This window comes from Embiotoca jacksoni, unplaced genomic scaffold (genome assembly GCF_022577435.1).
Source record: "Embiotoca jacksoni isolate LCO1_2020_lvr unplaced genomic scaffold, fEmbJac1.0.p SCAF_3, whole genome shotgun sequence".
NCBI classification, from domain to species: Eukaryota; Metazoa; Chordata; class Actinopteri; family Embiotocidae; genus Embiotoca; species Embiotoca jacksoni.
In genome coordinates, this window is record NW_027185381.1 from 17,272,562 (window position 1) to 17,288,210 (window position 15,649).

General features: G+C 42.2%; 2 protein-coding genes across 4 annotated transcripts in view; one reads left to right on the forward strand and one right to left on the reverse strand.

Annotated features, from left to right (window-relative positions):
• Positions 1 to 963: 963 nt before the first annotated feature.
• arsa (arylsulfatase A) lies at positions 964 to 5,438 on the forward strand. The gene is made up of 8 exons (XM_069163637.1): positions 964 to 1,265; positions 1,953 to 2,193; positions 2,309 to 2,527; positions 2,632 to 2,801; positions 3,122 to 3,246; positions 3,636 to 3,763; positions 3,852 to 3,954; positions 4,064 to 5,438. The coding sequence occupies exons 1-8, from the start codon at positions 1,045 to 1,047 to the stop codon at positions 4,357 to 4,359; spliced, it is 1,503 nt and encodes a 500-aa protein (XP_069019738.1). The 5' UTR covers positions 964 to 1,044; the 3' UTR covers positions 4,360 to 5,438.
• mapk8ip2 (mitogen-activated protein kinase 8 interacting protein 2) overlaps positions 4,780 to 15,649 on the reverse strand; it is a 28,640-nt gene continuing 17,770 nt past the window's right edge. The window contains exons 3-14 of one of the 3 annotated variants that reach the window (XM_069163635.1): positions 14,466 to 14,705; positions 14,274 to 14,352; positions 13,781 to 13,882; positions 10,978 to 13,231; positions 10,632 to 10,840; positions 9,923 to 9,998; positions 9,038 to 9,210; positions 8,838 to 8,947; positions 8,587 to 8,709; positions 8,385 to 8,455; positions 8,196 to 8,294; positions 4,780 to 7,377 (exon numbers count right to left, since the gene is read on the reverse strand). In XM_069163635.1, the coding sequence (XP_069019736.1) occupies positions 7,305 to 7,377; positions 8,196 to 8,294; positions 8,385 to 8,455; positions 8,587 to 8,709; positions 8,838 to 8,947; positions 9,038 to 9,210; positions 9,923 to 9,998; positions 10,632 to 10,840; positions 10,978 to 13,231; positions 13,781 to 13,882; positions 14,274 to 14,352; positions 14,466 to 14,705 (3,609 nt within the window). In that variant the 3' untranslated portion in view covers positions 4,780 to 7,304. Of the gene's footprint in view, positions 7,378 to 8,195; positions 8,295 to 8,384; positions 8,456 to 8,586; positions 8,710 to 8,837; positions 8,948 to 9,037; positions 9,211 to 9,922; positions 9,999 to 10,631; positions 10,841 to 10,977; positions 13,232 to 13,678; positions 13,883 to 14,273; positions 14,353 to 14,465; positions 14,706 to 15,649 lie in introns of all 3 variants that reach the window. The other 2 variants (XM_069163634.1, XM_069163636.1) reach the window with 2 other exon arrangements.

The window sequence follows — 15,649 nt, forward strand, 5'->3', positions numbered from 1 at the left end:
CATGATTGACGGTTTACCCGCCGAGGTAACACACGAGGTTCACGGTTTACTGAGGGCAAGTCCCCTTAATAATCCACACAGTTCACAGAATCCCTCTAAGGGTAAGCCACATGGTTCACGGAGGGTGACACCTCCTAAGGCGAGTCCCTCTAAGGGTAAGCCACACAGGTTCGGTTTTGTACGTGCAGTGATGACCAAACCAAAGGTCAACTACAAAACAAACAAAAAAATAAAAGTCCGAAAGTGACTTCTTTTTTTTTTTTTCCACATTTCGGACAACACAGTGGCGTTAGAGCAGATACCTCACAGTGAGAAGTAACTTGAGGTTAAGGTTGAACCTGCAGTTTTAATTCCATAACTGTTTTAAATGATGATAATAATAATATATATTTTTTTTTTAATTTAAAAAAACATGGAAGGAAATGAAGTACACGTGGTCAATGTAAGTGAAGGATTTCAAAATAAAACTGAAAGTGTTACGGGGTGTGACAACACCTATCTTCCCCTGCCAGAAAGACACAGGCCTAAATCATTTCCCTGTAACAGTTTCCGTCAATATAAAGTTTTTGTGACGAGTCCATGAATTCCAATTCATTTATGAAATTAACTGCAGTTTAAATACACAAGACAGAATCATTTTTAACTAAAAGCATGCCTAGGAATGTAAGAAATGTGAAAAAAAAAAAAAAGTAGGGGCTTTATAAATACATTAACATATTAACTGTTATGCAAATAAATATTAAGAATGGGGAAAAACGTTTGAGCACTATTGTTAGTTTTTCATGATTAATAACAAGCAGTTTGTACAATCTTCTGTTGTTAGGATGAGTAGATGAAATTAAAGCCCCGCAGACAGAAGAACAGGTAACTTTACCTGCATCCTGCGGTCCGACACCACGTGTAAAACTACATTTCCTAGCTGCGTGTGACGTCAATAGCGCGCGACAGTTTCCTCGAACAATCGCGTGACGTTTTGTTTTGGTTTCCCTGTACGGAGCTGGCTGTTACACCCCACCTTCACTCAAACGCGTAAGACCGCACAGGATGGGTTACAGCCGCCTCGCCGTGTTGAATATTTTCCTTTTTTGCACCTGCTCGGCTGCACCGCCGAATTTCGTCCTCCTTTTCGCGGATGATTTGGGCTTCGGGGACTTGGGCTGTTATGGACATCCCAGTTCACTCACTCCAAACCTGGACCGCCTGGCAGCAGGAGGACTCCGCTTTACAGACTTTTATTGCACCAGCCCGGTCTGCACGCCGTCCAGGTAAGAATAAGGACTTATTACTACCGTACAAACTAATACGCGTGAATGCACCACCATCTCTTATTTAAAAAATGATGCAGTCGACGATTAAATATACACTGCAAGAGCTATTAAGGCTGCAAATCACAATTATTTGTATTATCAATTAATTTGTTATCCGTTATTGTTATTTTCTCGATTAATCCAATAGCTGTTTGATTTGAAAAAGGTGAAACATGTCGGACCAGTTTTTCCAAAGATAAAGATGAGGCTTAAAATGTCTTTGTTTTGTCCCGTCCAACAGTCCACAGCCAAAAGATATTCATTCATTTAGTTTAGTTCACAAGTGATTAAAGTAAATAGGTATTATTAACATTTAAGAAGCTGGAATCAGAGATTTTAGCATTACTTTATGAAAAGAAATAGTCTTTAAAACTAACAACAAAAATTCAGCAAAATAGCTGTCACAATCAACTAATCGATGGACTAATTGTTGCAGCTCTAAAGTGGTTAAATCTGCCTTACCTGTCCTGCAGTTTTCCATTCTTCTTCCACATTACTGGATGATTTAATGCAAAGGTCTTCTTACTAAGTGAAACAAGAGAGAGTTCACAATGGCCCTGTGATTTACAGACATTATAGTCTACACTTTCCAGTCCTGACTTCCTCTCTTAATTTACAGCCTTGTTTGTAATAATTGCTTTGCAGGGCTTCATTGTTGACAGGTCGCTATCAGACACGCTCGGGTGTCTACCCAGGAGTGTTTTATCCAGGCTCGAGAGGGGGTCTTCCCCTGAATGAGACCACCATCGCTGAAGTGTTGAAACCTCTGGGCTATGCTACTGCTGCTGTAGGGAAGTGGCACTTAGGATTTGGGGCCAATGGGATGTTTCTTCCAACCAGACAGGGATTCGACCAGTACCTGGGAATCCCTTACTCCCATGACATGGTCAGTGTTGAAGAAAATCTTTGAAGGCACTTGATAAAAGTAGCTTCCTGAAATTTATTTTCCGCATTATTTGGAATACTATCTGCACACCTGTCTCCTTATTTTTTTTCCCCAGGGTCCCTGTTGGAATCTGACCTGTTTCCCTCCAGATGTGAAGTGTTTTGGATTGTGTGATATTGGCACTGTGACTGTCCCACTGATGCACAACGAGACCATCAAACAGCAGCCAGTAGACTTCCTCAATCTGGAAAGGGCTTACAGTGACTTTGCAACGAGTTTCATTACCACATCGGCCAAGAAAAAACAACCCTTCTTCCTCTACTATCCCTCCCACGTGAGCAACATGTGATAAACATAAAGCAACATGATGAAATATACAAAATAAACAGTACTTGTAACTGAAATCAAACTGTACATAACATCTACTTCCTCCTCTAGCACACACACTACCCCCAGTATGCAGGTCCGGGAGCAGCAGGGCGGTCTTCAAGGGGTCCCTTTGGAGATTCTCTGTTGGAGTTTGACAACACGATTGGAAACCTGTTGACAACCCTGGAGAAGACGGGAGTGATCAATAACACACTGGTTTTCTTCACGTCTGACAATGGGTTAGTTCTCAGCTCCAGTTTGTTTTTCAGTGTGTGGGACCGGATCTATGAATTTTATGTCTCTGTAGTCAGTTTCATTATTTCATTGATTAATTTAAAGATGGTTATTAGGAGAAATGCTTACAGGGGTTTATGAGTTAAATTATTATGCTGACAATTAATATCCCTCCACAAAAGCTGTGGTACAGAAGTGTGTTTTTCCTCTGTTCAAAAGTTGCGACACAATATCTTTGCCCTCTTTTATTAGATGTATTGCCTCCTCATGATAAGGATTTGTTGTGCTTTATGTAATGGTGTATTATCTCTGTCTCTTTGTGTAGGCCTGAACTCATGCGCTTGTCCCGCGGAGGCAACTCTGGCCTTCTGAAATGTGGCAAAGGCACCACATATGAGGGCGGCATGAGAGAGCCAGCCATCGCCTACTGGCCAGGGACCATCAGGCCAGGTCAGGACACAGCAGTGGTCTGCAGAAAGTCTAGACTGAATGACAAAGACAAAAAAAAAAAAAAACCTAACCTAGACCTTGCTAGACAGACTGCTGTTTGTGTACATTTATCATTTTTCCCTGTTAAAGACAATACTGCTTCTTTTTTTTTTTTTTTGGGGGGGGGGGGGGGGGGGGGGGGCTTATTTCAGTTGCATATACTATACTTTACCTTTGACCATATTCAAAAGCACATCTAAGTTTCCACATTGCATTTTAGAGATCTATTGGTCTCCTTTTATGTCAGTATGAAAGTAAATACTAACATAAAAACGAATGGAAAACCACTGTCATGTGCCTTTTTACAGACTCTTGCTCTTTTTGCTCTTCTTCTGAATACATCTCTTAAGGTGTGACTCACGAGCTGGCCAGCACTCTGGATATCCTCCCCACCATCACAGGCCTGGCAGGAGCTAAACTACCCCAGGTGACCCTGGATGGGGTCGATATAACGGAAATCCTTGTCAACCAAGGAAAGGTAGTGGCATTGTACCTCACACTCTGTAGAGATTAGAAAATAAATTATGAAAACCAAACTAATTATTATCTTTTATTATTTTTTGCAGAGTAAAAGGGAGACAATGATGTTCTACCCCACAGATCCCAGCGAAATGTATGGCCTGTTTGCTCTCAGGATGGGGAAGTACAAGGCCCATTTTTACACTAGAGGTAGTAGCTTTCATATACAGAATAGAGAGAAAGTTTAAACATCAAATATAATCACACGCTCAAGAATGAGGTAGTTTTGACTCCTTCTTGTTCATATGTTTTGCATCAGGTGCTACACATAGCGGTACCACCCCAGATCAAGACTGCCCGGTGTTCGCACTCCTCAAGGCCCATGACCCCCCTCTGCTTTTTGACCTGGAGTCTGACCCCTCTGAGAACTACCCTCTTCCGTTGGTGGGAAGACCCGAGCTGCAAGACGTGCTGGAGAAGATCAAGACAGTCAAGAAGCAGTTTGAAGCCTCCATGGTGTTCGGAGAGAGCCAGATATCAAGAGGAACGGACCCGTACCTTGAGCCTTGCTGCAATCCTCAGTGTAACCCCAAACCCAGCTGCTGCAGATGTTAACGGGAAAAATGTTCACAGCAGCTAATGGAGACAATAGGAGAGAGGCTGGAGGTACAGAATTGATTTTACCTTAAAATGGTTGCTTGGTGAAAGCTCATCCATGTGATGCTGAGTGTGTGATTGCACATTGCTGTTTGCTTTAATTACTGTTCAAGCTGAAAAGTAATATCGCAACCTGTTTCCTCAATGAGGAGATCATTTTAACGTTGACATTGCTCACATTTCGAACTAATGAATAACAAAGCACTGTATGTTCTTCGACTACTTGAATACGCCTTGTTATTTGACTTGTAAAGTAATTTCCACCTCAAGAGTCTTTACGATCAAAAACTTGAACAGACTTAAAAATGAAAATGTTTTGCAGCTCATTTCAGTCAAACAGTCACAAATAGATCTGAATAATAAAGAGAACAATGACGGTTTCGGACATCAAGCATATATTTTATTCATAAGACCAAACCCATGACAAGGCAGAGTGATTTTTTTTTTGCCGTTTTTTTTGTTTGTTTTCCCTTGAATTTTACAAGTCCTTGTTTTTAAAGATACAAGATAGGATATGTTGGTTCTGTCACATACTGTTTTGCTCTAAGTATACAGTGAATCTCATTAAAGTAATAAAGACAAAAGTTGGTTTAACTTTTAATGTATTTTTCAGCGGCTATATGGGACTAGATCATCCTCAGAGGTTGTTTTTGTGTAGCTGTGTGAAAAGAAGGGTTTTATCTAGGCTGTAACAAGATCGAAAAACATAATCAGAAGCAAATAAATACAGATCAAAGATGGGCCACACTGTTGGAGCTCAAAGGTGATTTCTATAATCGGCAAGACACAATAATAGTTTTCCAGTGGCAGCTGACTCGGTCACTATTCAGCTCTAACAGCAGATTGGTCAGATGTCTGGTGGGCGTGTCACACTAGTGATGTCACATCTCACAAATGCGCCCTAAATGTGCTGCTGAAGCCTGTCTGCAGAGAGTTATGGAGTTGGCAGGAACCCAAATGCCACCCGTGTGACAGAGACAGAAATAACACCTTGTGTCGGAACATAAGACACTGAAATAAAATTATTGCAGATCACAGATATTGACGTGTCTTTCTTTTCTTTTAGGGGTTTTCATCTGGTTGTGATCTTCTTTTTTTTTTCTTTTCTTTTTAATTAAATGTACATATTCATTTCAATAACATACTCAACATAAAGGACACAGCACTATTTTAGATTTGCTATTGTATATACATGATCTAACTGACAGCGATACATATGTAGATAATAACCCTCCTGCCATGTCAACTTTCAGTGAACTGAACACTGAAATCTTGCAGATCTGATGCGTTTGTCCTGGCGGGCTGTGACTAAAAGCAGCAGAACAAGATGCTAAACAGTGTCTGAGAGAACGATAGTGATAGTTGGGGGTCGTAAACCTCAACGCCAGAAATTTCAGATGACAGATGACTGTACTGACTGCCTCCTTTGTTAAATATACCCCCTGCTCTATGTAAGGTGCTAGACTGTAAGCTATGGTATGATACTACAACCCCACAGTAGGTTATTGTGTAACGCGTGAATGAGGCTTCAACCTTTGACCAAACTAAAAGCAATGAATGAATGCGGGAACGTGTGATAATCCCCATAATCGACCGCACTTAAAATTGGGATGAAAGTATGACCATTTATATAATAACTATAAAACCTCCCTTTTAATGCTTTATTAAAGGTTTGATTCCACTGTGATACCAGGACCAAGAATTAGCAGGACACTCACTGTACAGTAGGCACACTGCTGTGTAGTATTACTGACATGCAGCTACGGGTCAATCTAGTCTTTCCTTTTCCATCGTTGAAACTGCCAAGTCAAAAGAAAACGGAGACTAGTACATCACTGAAAACCAGAGCTAAACAGTCAGAGATGTGAGAATATGGCTTGTCTGAGGGCCTTTGCTTTCTTTGACCTAAAAGTCTCATCAATTATAGCAAAGCATACAGTGATGTACGATGTGCAAGTTTAACAGTTGGATGACTTGCTTTGAAAGCTCCCCACGATAAAGGTCAACAAGCAGTGCAACTTTGAGTACTGGACAAAAGTAAAATGTTTCTGTCACATCATTCAAATTTGCTGACAGCTACTGCACCTAATCTGAATAACTTATCTGCAGCACTAATGACATTCAAAGTTCATTCCAAGTCAGTTCTTCTAAATTTGCACCTGCAGTTACCCCTGTCAGAGTGAGTCATTAATACCCACATCAAAACTAAGAACAAAATCCCAACCATCGGTCTCACCTGTTTCTTAATTAGTCTGGATGAGGCGCCTGTATGTCTACTTTCTATACACGTATTTACAACACACATTACGTCTTGCGCGTGACACAGGGGTAAGCTTGAACCAAAAGACCTCTCACTGTACTCTGTCTACTTTGCTCTAATGTCACAATCAGTAGAAATCAAAATTAGCAGTCAGTATTGAACAAAAACTTATATACAGATAATCTAAATGTCAACCTCTTGATTCTTCACCAAGCCTGTACTGATTGTTGAGCTGCTTGCCATTCACTTTGATAAGTGTGTATTTCTTGGTGTGTCTGTGTGCAGTAACCCTACTAGCCATGCATTGAAAAGTGATACAGCAGTAGTAGGTATATTGTTTTCATTTCAAAAGAGGAACTTTTAAATAAACAGGTGCTCAGCGTCTTAGTTTTATATCATAGAAAAAGATAACAGAAACAGGCAATCAATCCATCGAGATCATGGAAATAAACAAAGAAAGAGGGATCAATGAAATCAGTCAAATGCCTAGCATACTGTAGAAATGAGGATCCCTGTGTTAGAGGGACACAGAAGAGGATTTTTACAATGGAGCAAAAAAAACCCCACTGACAGCGCCCTCTGGTGGCAAACTTGATGAACATACACAAGCTGTAAAGGAAGAAGGTTGTCATGGTAACTCTTCTTACTCCAGGTAGATGTCCTCGGTGGGGCAGGCGTACTCCAGATGTTCTTGGTAGTACTCCTGGAAGGCTCGTCTGTGGAGAAGGCAGACATATGAGAACTTAACATTTGCCTGCGGGCCAGTATGAGATATTATTCGATTATATTTTTTACAGTCATTCTTTGTAGGTGGTACAAACAAAAGGAACATAATGATAGAGAAAATTCAGAGCCACCAGGAGGCTTGGAGTTTGTTTTATAAGTTCTGCTTTTGTGGTTGTGTCCACAGACAGCAGTGCAATAAACTGAAGAAGCCCATGCCATACTCTGCTGCCTGCTCTTAATCCATCCACAGACGGTGAACTACCTGCATCTTTAATTATTCAAACCCAATATGGCTGAATAAGACATGACTAATCCTACAGTCATTTAACCTTACACACAAGCCAGTGGTGGAAAGCAAGCGCGTACGTTTACGCAATCCCTCTAAGTACAATTTTGGTATTTGAGTATTTCCATTTGATGCTACTTTATACTTCCACTGCAGTACATTTCAGAGGGATATATTGTACCTTCTACTCCACTACATTTATTTGACACCTTTGGAACCTTTAAGATTAAGATTTGAAAAAATGTATAATATAACAAGCTAAAATGCAACACATTGAGAAAGATTAAACCAGGGTTTCCAGCCTTTTTTTCTTCTAACATCTTAGAAAAATAAGTATAATATAGTGTAAGGCTGGGGAGCAAAATAAACCTGGATCACATATCTTACCGCACTCGATGGATTGGAGGGATTTGTGGTATAGATGCACTTAATCAAGAATCCAAAATATAGTCATTACTATGTGTTTGATAAGTGGTAATTGCTCTGTTGATAACATTGATAATAATAATAATTTGAACGTACCCGACACACTCAGCTACAGGTCGCATAGACTCCTGGGATACAAACACATGGCAAGCAAATCTGTTCAGCATCGGGTGCTTAGTGATGAAGCCGAAGTAGCTGCAGAGAAGAAAACAATGATGCAATCGCTCAGATGTTCCACTGTACACTAGTAACAGGAGATGAGAAGATGAGTATGATCTGCTTTACCAGTTGTTCCTCGGATGGCATCCACAGAACGAGATGTTTTTCATCTGGAAGAAGTGACTACATCTGTCATACTAAAGATGGAGACAGATGCAGAGACAGGAAATAGAAAAGAAACGACTTATCAATGCAATATTATTCCATACTTAAATGAAAAATGGTTAATTGAGCAATTTATTGATTAGTTTATTTGTCTATACTGTACCTCATCAAGAGTGTCATATTCATCCTCCAGGCTCATGATTAGTTTAACTCCTTGCAAGCTAATCTCCAACTCACACAGAGATGGAGGCCGTACATGTACTGTCCGTTTCCGTGATATTGCAATCTAACAGACAAAAATTGTGTTTAAATCAAAACAAACACACCTTACTGGTGCATACTGTATGTAAATCTATGATTGTGTTTGGTTTGTGTAAATTTTACATGGTCTTTGATGTTTTCCATTTTGTTTACCTTCTGCATGGCAGCGCAAAGAATGCCGTTGCCTTGGTGATAAGGTACCTCAACAGACCCCAAAAACTGAACGCTGAAAGTCTCAATCCATGCTGGGTTCCTTTTCATTCCTAAATAGTGTAATGCAGAGAGAAAATGTGATATTTCTGGAATTAACAATGAGGAAAAAACAAAAGAAGCGGATGCATCTTTCTACTCACCCAGCTGCTCCTTGGACTGGCCGATGACCTCGTGGGCGTAAAAGGCAGGGAAGATCCCCCTCTCCCCTGTCCGCATGTTATAGCCTCTGTACCAGTAGTCATCCTCTTCTTCCTCCACATATAAAGGGTCATCCACGTCCAGCTCCAGCTCATCTGTATGTCTGGGAATGAACCTGAAGAGGGCAGCAAAGAGGCAAAAGCAAAAAAAAAGAAAACAGTCTGTTAAAGGTTATGTCCTTACAGACATCCTATAGACCGAACTTCATTTGATGCGGAAGCATCTTGCTTGGGTTTCGGGTGACTCCCAGAGGGTAAGAGAGAGAGAGAGAGAGAGGAGTGACGAAACAGCTGCCAGAGAGAGACGATGGGGTGGAGAGAGGAGGACAAAGAGCTCTAAATATGAGGACCTGCTGAACTAGGCGGGTGGTAAAGCAAATGTATAGAAACACATATACGTACAACATGTATGTGTGTACATGGGAGGCGCATGCAGCTTTTTTTCTTCTCTCTGTGTCTCTGTGGCTGATGTGATTATTTGTGGCCAGCCTGCAGCTCTGAAGCCCAGCTGTCGCAAGGACATCTGCCCTCCTCCCAAACATAAGTAGTGATGCACTGATGCTGCATGACCCCCCACAGCAAGCGGAAGAACCATGAAACAAAGAAATATTGTTTTATCTATCTACACATGGGCTTTTTTTCCCGAAAAAAACAAGATAGTAATGAAGCAATTGTAGCAGTCACTCCAGTAATTCCACAGTTTCAAGAAGCAATAAAAACAACTCTTATATTTTGCATCTATTATTATTAATTTGCCTTTTGTTGTCATTGACATAGGTCCGTCCTTTGGTTGAAAAAAAACATTGAGTGCACTGTAGGTTGTCTTACCTGTACACTGCCCTGTGGGTCTGGTCCCTCTCCTCTCCATTGATGGTACAGGAGAAAAGTCCAAAAGATTCTGTGCCTGCAAGGGAGATTATCATGAGTAGGACCCTCATTATTCTTCACAAACTACTTTATACAAACGAAATATAATAAATCTTGAAAACAAAGTACACTGAGTTCCTTTTATTATTTCTTTATTTTTCTAATCTTTATATTTGCTTGGGGTAAGTGTATAAGTGTAAGTGTAAATGAAGTCTAACTGGATTTGTCAAAAAAGAAATAGAAATGAAAGTCTTTCTCGTGAACCTTTTATTATGCTAATCACCCGTCATTAGAGATATAAATCTTGAAAGCAAGAACAGTGATTGATGATGGGCTGGGAGGCAGAGCCCTCCCATAGGTCGTGTGTGGGCACCCTGCCATATTTAGATCACATGTTAATGTATCATGCTGACAGTGATGGGTTTAACCCTATTACAGTATATTCATTCTGAGGACTTAGAGTGGATAATTTTAGCAATAATGCTGCTGGAATCAGTTTTTTTCAGGTTTTGGACAGAGCCAAGCTGGCTGCTTCCCCCTGCTTCACTATACTAACTATTTGTTGTTTTATATTTAACTGACAGATTTTAGAGTAATCTCAATCTTATTGACAACCTCTCAGCAATAAATAAAACAAACATATCTTCCAAACTGAGAGCAAAAGTCTTACTGGAGGAGCGGGATGTGCTGTTGACGAACACATTGAGGAACTTCTTGGAGAATGGGAGGTCGGCCTCGGGAGAGGAGTCTTCAGAAGAGCTGAGGAGTTCTGGCCTCACCTCTTCATCATCACGACCGTAGCCCACCTCACCTGTCCTCAAAGGCTCCTCGTCACATAGAGTTGAAAGCTCACTGTCATCACTCAGAACGGAGGTGCACCTGAAAGGACAAGACAGTTAAATCTCAAATCAAGGTTGGACGATTGCAAGTAATGTACTTGATAAACTAACAGAACGCACAACGTAAAGAAGGTTGTGGTAACTTCACAGCTGAAAGAAACACATGTCAGAGCATACCTTCTGAGGCTGACAAGTTCCAGTGTAGTATTCTCATCCACCACTAGTGTGTACTTCATGGAGTCATAAGCGAGTTCATCATCTTCAGTTGACTGCCTCAGAGCCAGTTCTTTCTCACACAGTGGGAGGTCATCTTCAGGTAAGGGATGATGTTGCACACTGGAATCAATAGGTGGTGAACAGTCAAGCTCCAAGTCACTACCTCTATAAGACTCCTTCCTCAAGCCACCTAGGTAGGGATAAGAGTCCCCGTCGTCCTCCTCTTCATCATTGTCTGTGGAGTAGGTGAGGCTGAAGCAGCGGTTGGTCTGAGCAGTGGGTATGTCGAGTGTCAGGCTGTGTTTGACCTCGGTGATGCGCTCAAGAGAGGCTGAGGAACGACTCGTTGGCCTTGGCTCGGTTTCTCGTCCTTCATCCTTGTCGCTGACTACACTCTCACTAAGGCTGGGCGAGTCCAGATCCTTCCTTCCTTCCAGCATCATCAAGTCATTATTGGGCTCTTCGTCTTCCTCTGGTCTCCTAGCATTCTTGGATGGTTTGTCTGTGAAGAAGTTCTTGTCACAGTCTTTAGTGGTGTACAAGGAGTTGAAATCTGTGGTTCCCCTCTCGTTGTTCGCACAGCGCTCTAAAATCAGCGGGGTTATGGTGTCACCTGTGGGGTTGCTCATGTAGAGATGGGGACTTATCACAGCTCCTTCTTTGGAAGACTCCACATTCCTTCTCCTCCCTCCTGGGTCCATCCTGTCCTTTCTGTACCCTTCACTTTCCTTCTCCTCTTCCTCTGATTCCTCCATCGCTGCTTTCTTCTCGATGTCTTCTTCATTGAAACTATCTCCGTCTCCGATGTCTGAGGATGGTGAGATGGTATCAGACACAGACACCTTTCTCTTGAAACACTCCTCTGGACAGCTGATTGGGTACGAGCCCTCCGATATCATCCTGTTGACTAAGTTGCTGAGCAGCCAGGGTGAGTCTGAGTTCTCGCTCAGGTCATCTTCACTTTCCGATTCCGAGTCTCCCTCACTTGTTCCATCATAGTCATCTGCATTTGGCATTAGCCTGGGTCCCACAGGCAGGTAGAAGGAGCGTTTGAAGCTCTCGAGGCTGTGGTCTGGTTCGATCTGGAGCACCATCTGTCTGGACATACTGTCCTCACAGCACTGAGCTGGAGGCAGAGTCTCATCTGGGTCAGCCTGGTGCTCGCAGGACAGCTCATCATCCACATTCTGCAGCCCCATCAGAGCCTGATCATCGTCATAGGACTCAGGAGGTAAAATAGGTGAGTCAATAGGGGATGGCGTAGTGATGGTGGGAGAGGGTAGAGGGGAAGGAGAGGGCAGAGGTGAGCCTTCTTTGATTGGATCAGGCTGACCCAGAAATAGAGATGCTTTCAGTCCAACGATTCCACTGTCCTGCTCTAACTCCGTATCCGGGTCCAGTTCCTGGTCTGATGTCGGTGAGCTGGCCTCCTCAATGGAGTTGGTGAGGTGAGATGAGCGTCCACTGCTACTTTCATCACTTGTCAGGTCCAGCTCTGTCTCTGAGATAGAGGAGATCATGTTGGAGACCACAGGACCCCCACAAGCAAACGCCGCCTCCAGCTCCCCTTCAATGTCAGAGTCAGAGCCCGGAGAGCTGAGGTCCTTGTCCTGGTCCGAAGTCACATAACCCCGTTGGTTCATATCCGCTATCCCTGGGTCTGAGGATGGAGAGGTGGAGTCGTTAGCTGCCGCATCCATGGCAGAAGCTGCTTGACTTTCTGAACTGTTGGACTGGTTAAGAATGCCTGAGCGGCAAGATGACAGATAGCTGGAAAAAGACGCAGGCTCTGAAGGTTCAATGCAGGGGAATTCCACGTATGACGACTGATTCTCCTTACACACCATATCGTAGGTCTCCTTACACATGAACTCCACCTCAAAGTCCTTCTCCAGCTCCTCATCAGACAAGGGCGTATCGGCGCCATCATTCGCTCCCATGGGTGCAGTGGATGACAAGCAGCGACTGGTGCCATCTAGGTCTAGGTCATTCTCCGGCTCCATACCCGACTCGCTGGTGATCGTGTAGGTGTCTGTGGCACACCGGTTTGAGTGTTTGTGGTTGTGGTCGTTGTTGAGGTCATGGTCCACCTCTGTGTCTGAACACTGGGAGTGTTCGTCTACAGACGGTACTCTGGTTGTCTGTATAGAAGGGTCTGCCTTTGGCTCAGTGGCATCACCAGGACATGGGTAGGACTTGTGCTGACCAAATGAACCTGTAAAGATAAATAAAGGTGTGGAGAAACAGAAAAGCACTTAAAAGACTGACAGTAAAGCATGGCATAAGTGATTATTGAATAGATGGTAACGACAATGCAAAAAGAAAGACAGATTGGTGGAGTTGAGGAGGCCTATGCAACAATTAAAGAGAGAAGATAAGAATAAAGTATCATACACAGAGTTAAAGGTTCAGGCATTTACTAATTCTTAATCAGCTAAAAATAGGATGTACAACTGTAGGATGAACAAGTTCAGCAAACTCTTATTTATTAAAAACTCCCTGAGTTGTACGAGTGCAAATGAGTTTGTAAGAATCGACATGACGGTGTTTAGCTGAACTTATGCATCACTGGAGTCCAGTTCACATCACATGTCACGTCACAGCACTAACACTGATGTCAATGGGATGAGCTCTGAGCTTGCTGGGCTGGCCTTCTTGTTACCGTATTCGGGCCTCTCCCGCCTGTTGCCCTCCATGTCGCAGAGGAGGGGCCTATGAGGAGACTGGGGGTTCCCGCCCTCCCCTGCCTGTTTTGGTGGAGTACCTTTGCTTTGAGACCCTGGGGCCTGGGTAACTGGAGAGGCTGGGCACTGGCCTGTCACATGGGTACCATCCTCCAGACATGAGTGGGTTGGAGACAGACGGCCTGGAGGGACAGTACATATTTACTTTATAACTGCGCATAAAGCCTGCAGTTAATAATGGCTTAGCTTCGTTTAAAAGTATCAATAAAACTGCCAATGTTTGACAATTATTTAAAAAATGAAAAGCCTTAAGGTATTCAGACAAGAACCTTTAAATACTGTTAGACCTAATATAACTGGGTCAAGGCATTTTCATAGACATACAATTTGTTTTTTATGGGAATTGTGTTTTCGTGATAATGGAATGAAATTGAATGGAAAATAAAAATACATTTAATTTTAGTCAAAATTAACACTATCTTGCAGAAGGTATCACATGTAAAGGACAGACAAATGTACAAATACAAATGAAAACATATATCAGTCCACATTGATTAATAATCATGCTCTCACCCTGTGAGGCTGGGTTACGTAAAGAGTCCTGCCAGCTTCCTTTCTTTGGGGATAGGCTGCTGTTGTTGTTCAGTGAATCCTAATGAGAACAGAGGTGACGATACTTAACAAGTTTGTGTGTGACTTTTACAAAGACTCAGAACTACACATAATCTGTGTTTTCTGTGTGTTCAGGCACTTCAGTCTGTTTACCTGTGACACAGCGGTGGTGAGGTTCAGTGTGGTGGGTCGGCTCTTTAGAGTGCCAAGAGTAGGAGAAGGAGGAGGGGAGGCTGAGGGAGACGGGGGCGCGTCAGGGTCCACCTCTTCATCCTCTTCCTCTTCCTCCTCATCGTCCTCATCTTCATCGTCAATCATCTCAAACTCTTGGAAGTCATCCTGGAAGGAGCAGATTGGGTGGTGCATGTCACTTTTCTCCAGAATGAGGGAGTCCTGAGAGCAGAGGAGAGAGGGAGAGAAAGAGCTACTTATGGGGACTCAGGATAAGGTCAACTTTGATCAACTTTTTCGCACACACTGAGCGTAGCTGGGATAATAGCCACTCTAATCAAAGCATCGTCTGTTCTGACAATAGAGAAACAAGCAACAGAACAAGCCTGTCAGAACAAAACTAGGAGAGAGCAGATGGAGAGCAGATGGACAACATGCAACATAATGTTCTTTGATTACAGTAAGGGCGTTTATGAAACGCAGACAAACACACAAACATCAAAGCGGTCAACCATGCAACAAAGTTTACAGTTACAGTGCATTTTGCTGACATGTTCTGAGCTCAGTGTGGCATGGCCTTAAGTGTTTTGTAACATTATATTTATTGTGTTTCACATTTAATGAAATAATAAAGAAATAAAAACATAAATTCATGAATACATGACCAACTAGAGCCTCATTAGTAAAAGTCAGGTACAGTCCGCACCGCTACTGTACTAAATTTATAATCTGAGTTTGCCGTGTCTGCTTAAATATTTGGGGAGTACATCTTTTGATATACATAGTTTTTCTACAAGCACACGCAGTAAATTAATTTACCCACTGTAAGAGGATCTTTTTTTTTATCCAGCTTTACTTTATACATTTTTTGCAGCTGTCATGGCCAATTTAAAAAAAATTCTATCAGAATTATATTTAGGATCAGCGAAAGAAGAACTATGGATAGTAAAAAACTGAGCTTCATTTATATTATATTGTTACGTGTATTTTCTAGGCTTTCCCACAACACTCTTAGTTTTAAGCATGACCAAGTTGCATGTATGAAACATTATTAAAGCACTCTGGTGTGTAGTAGAGTCTGTAAATTATTTTAAAATGTAAATGTATTAACCCTTTTATTGCATTGATTGGGACTTGGAGTGAGGAGCCCCAAATTGGTTTTACCA

Excerpts from the sequence above, each read along its gene's own strand:
- arsa (XM_069163637.1), top strand. The coding sequence starts at position 1,045 with ATGGGTTACAGCCGCCTCGCCGTGTTGAATATTTTCCTTTTTTGCACC. Across the intron at positions 2,194-2,308 it reads TCCCTTACTCCCATGACATG|GGTCCCTGTTGGAATCTGAC; the intron begins GTCAGTGTTGAA and ends TTTTTTCCCCAG. Across the intron at positions 2,528-2,631 it reads TCCTCTACTATCCCTCCCAC|CACACACACTACCCCCAGTA; the intron begins GTGAGCAACATG and ends TTCCTCCTCTAG.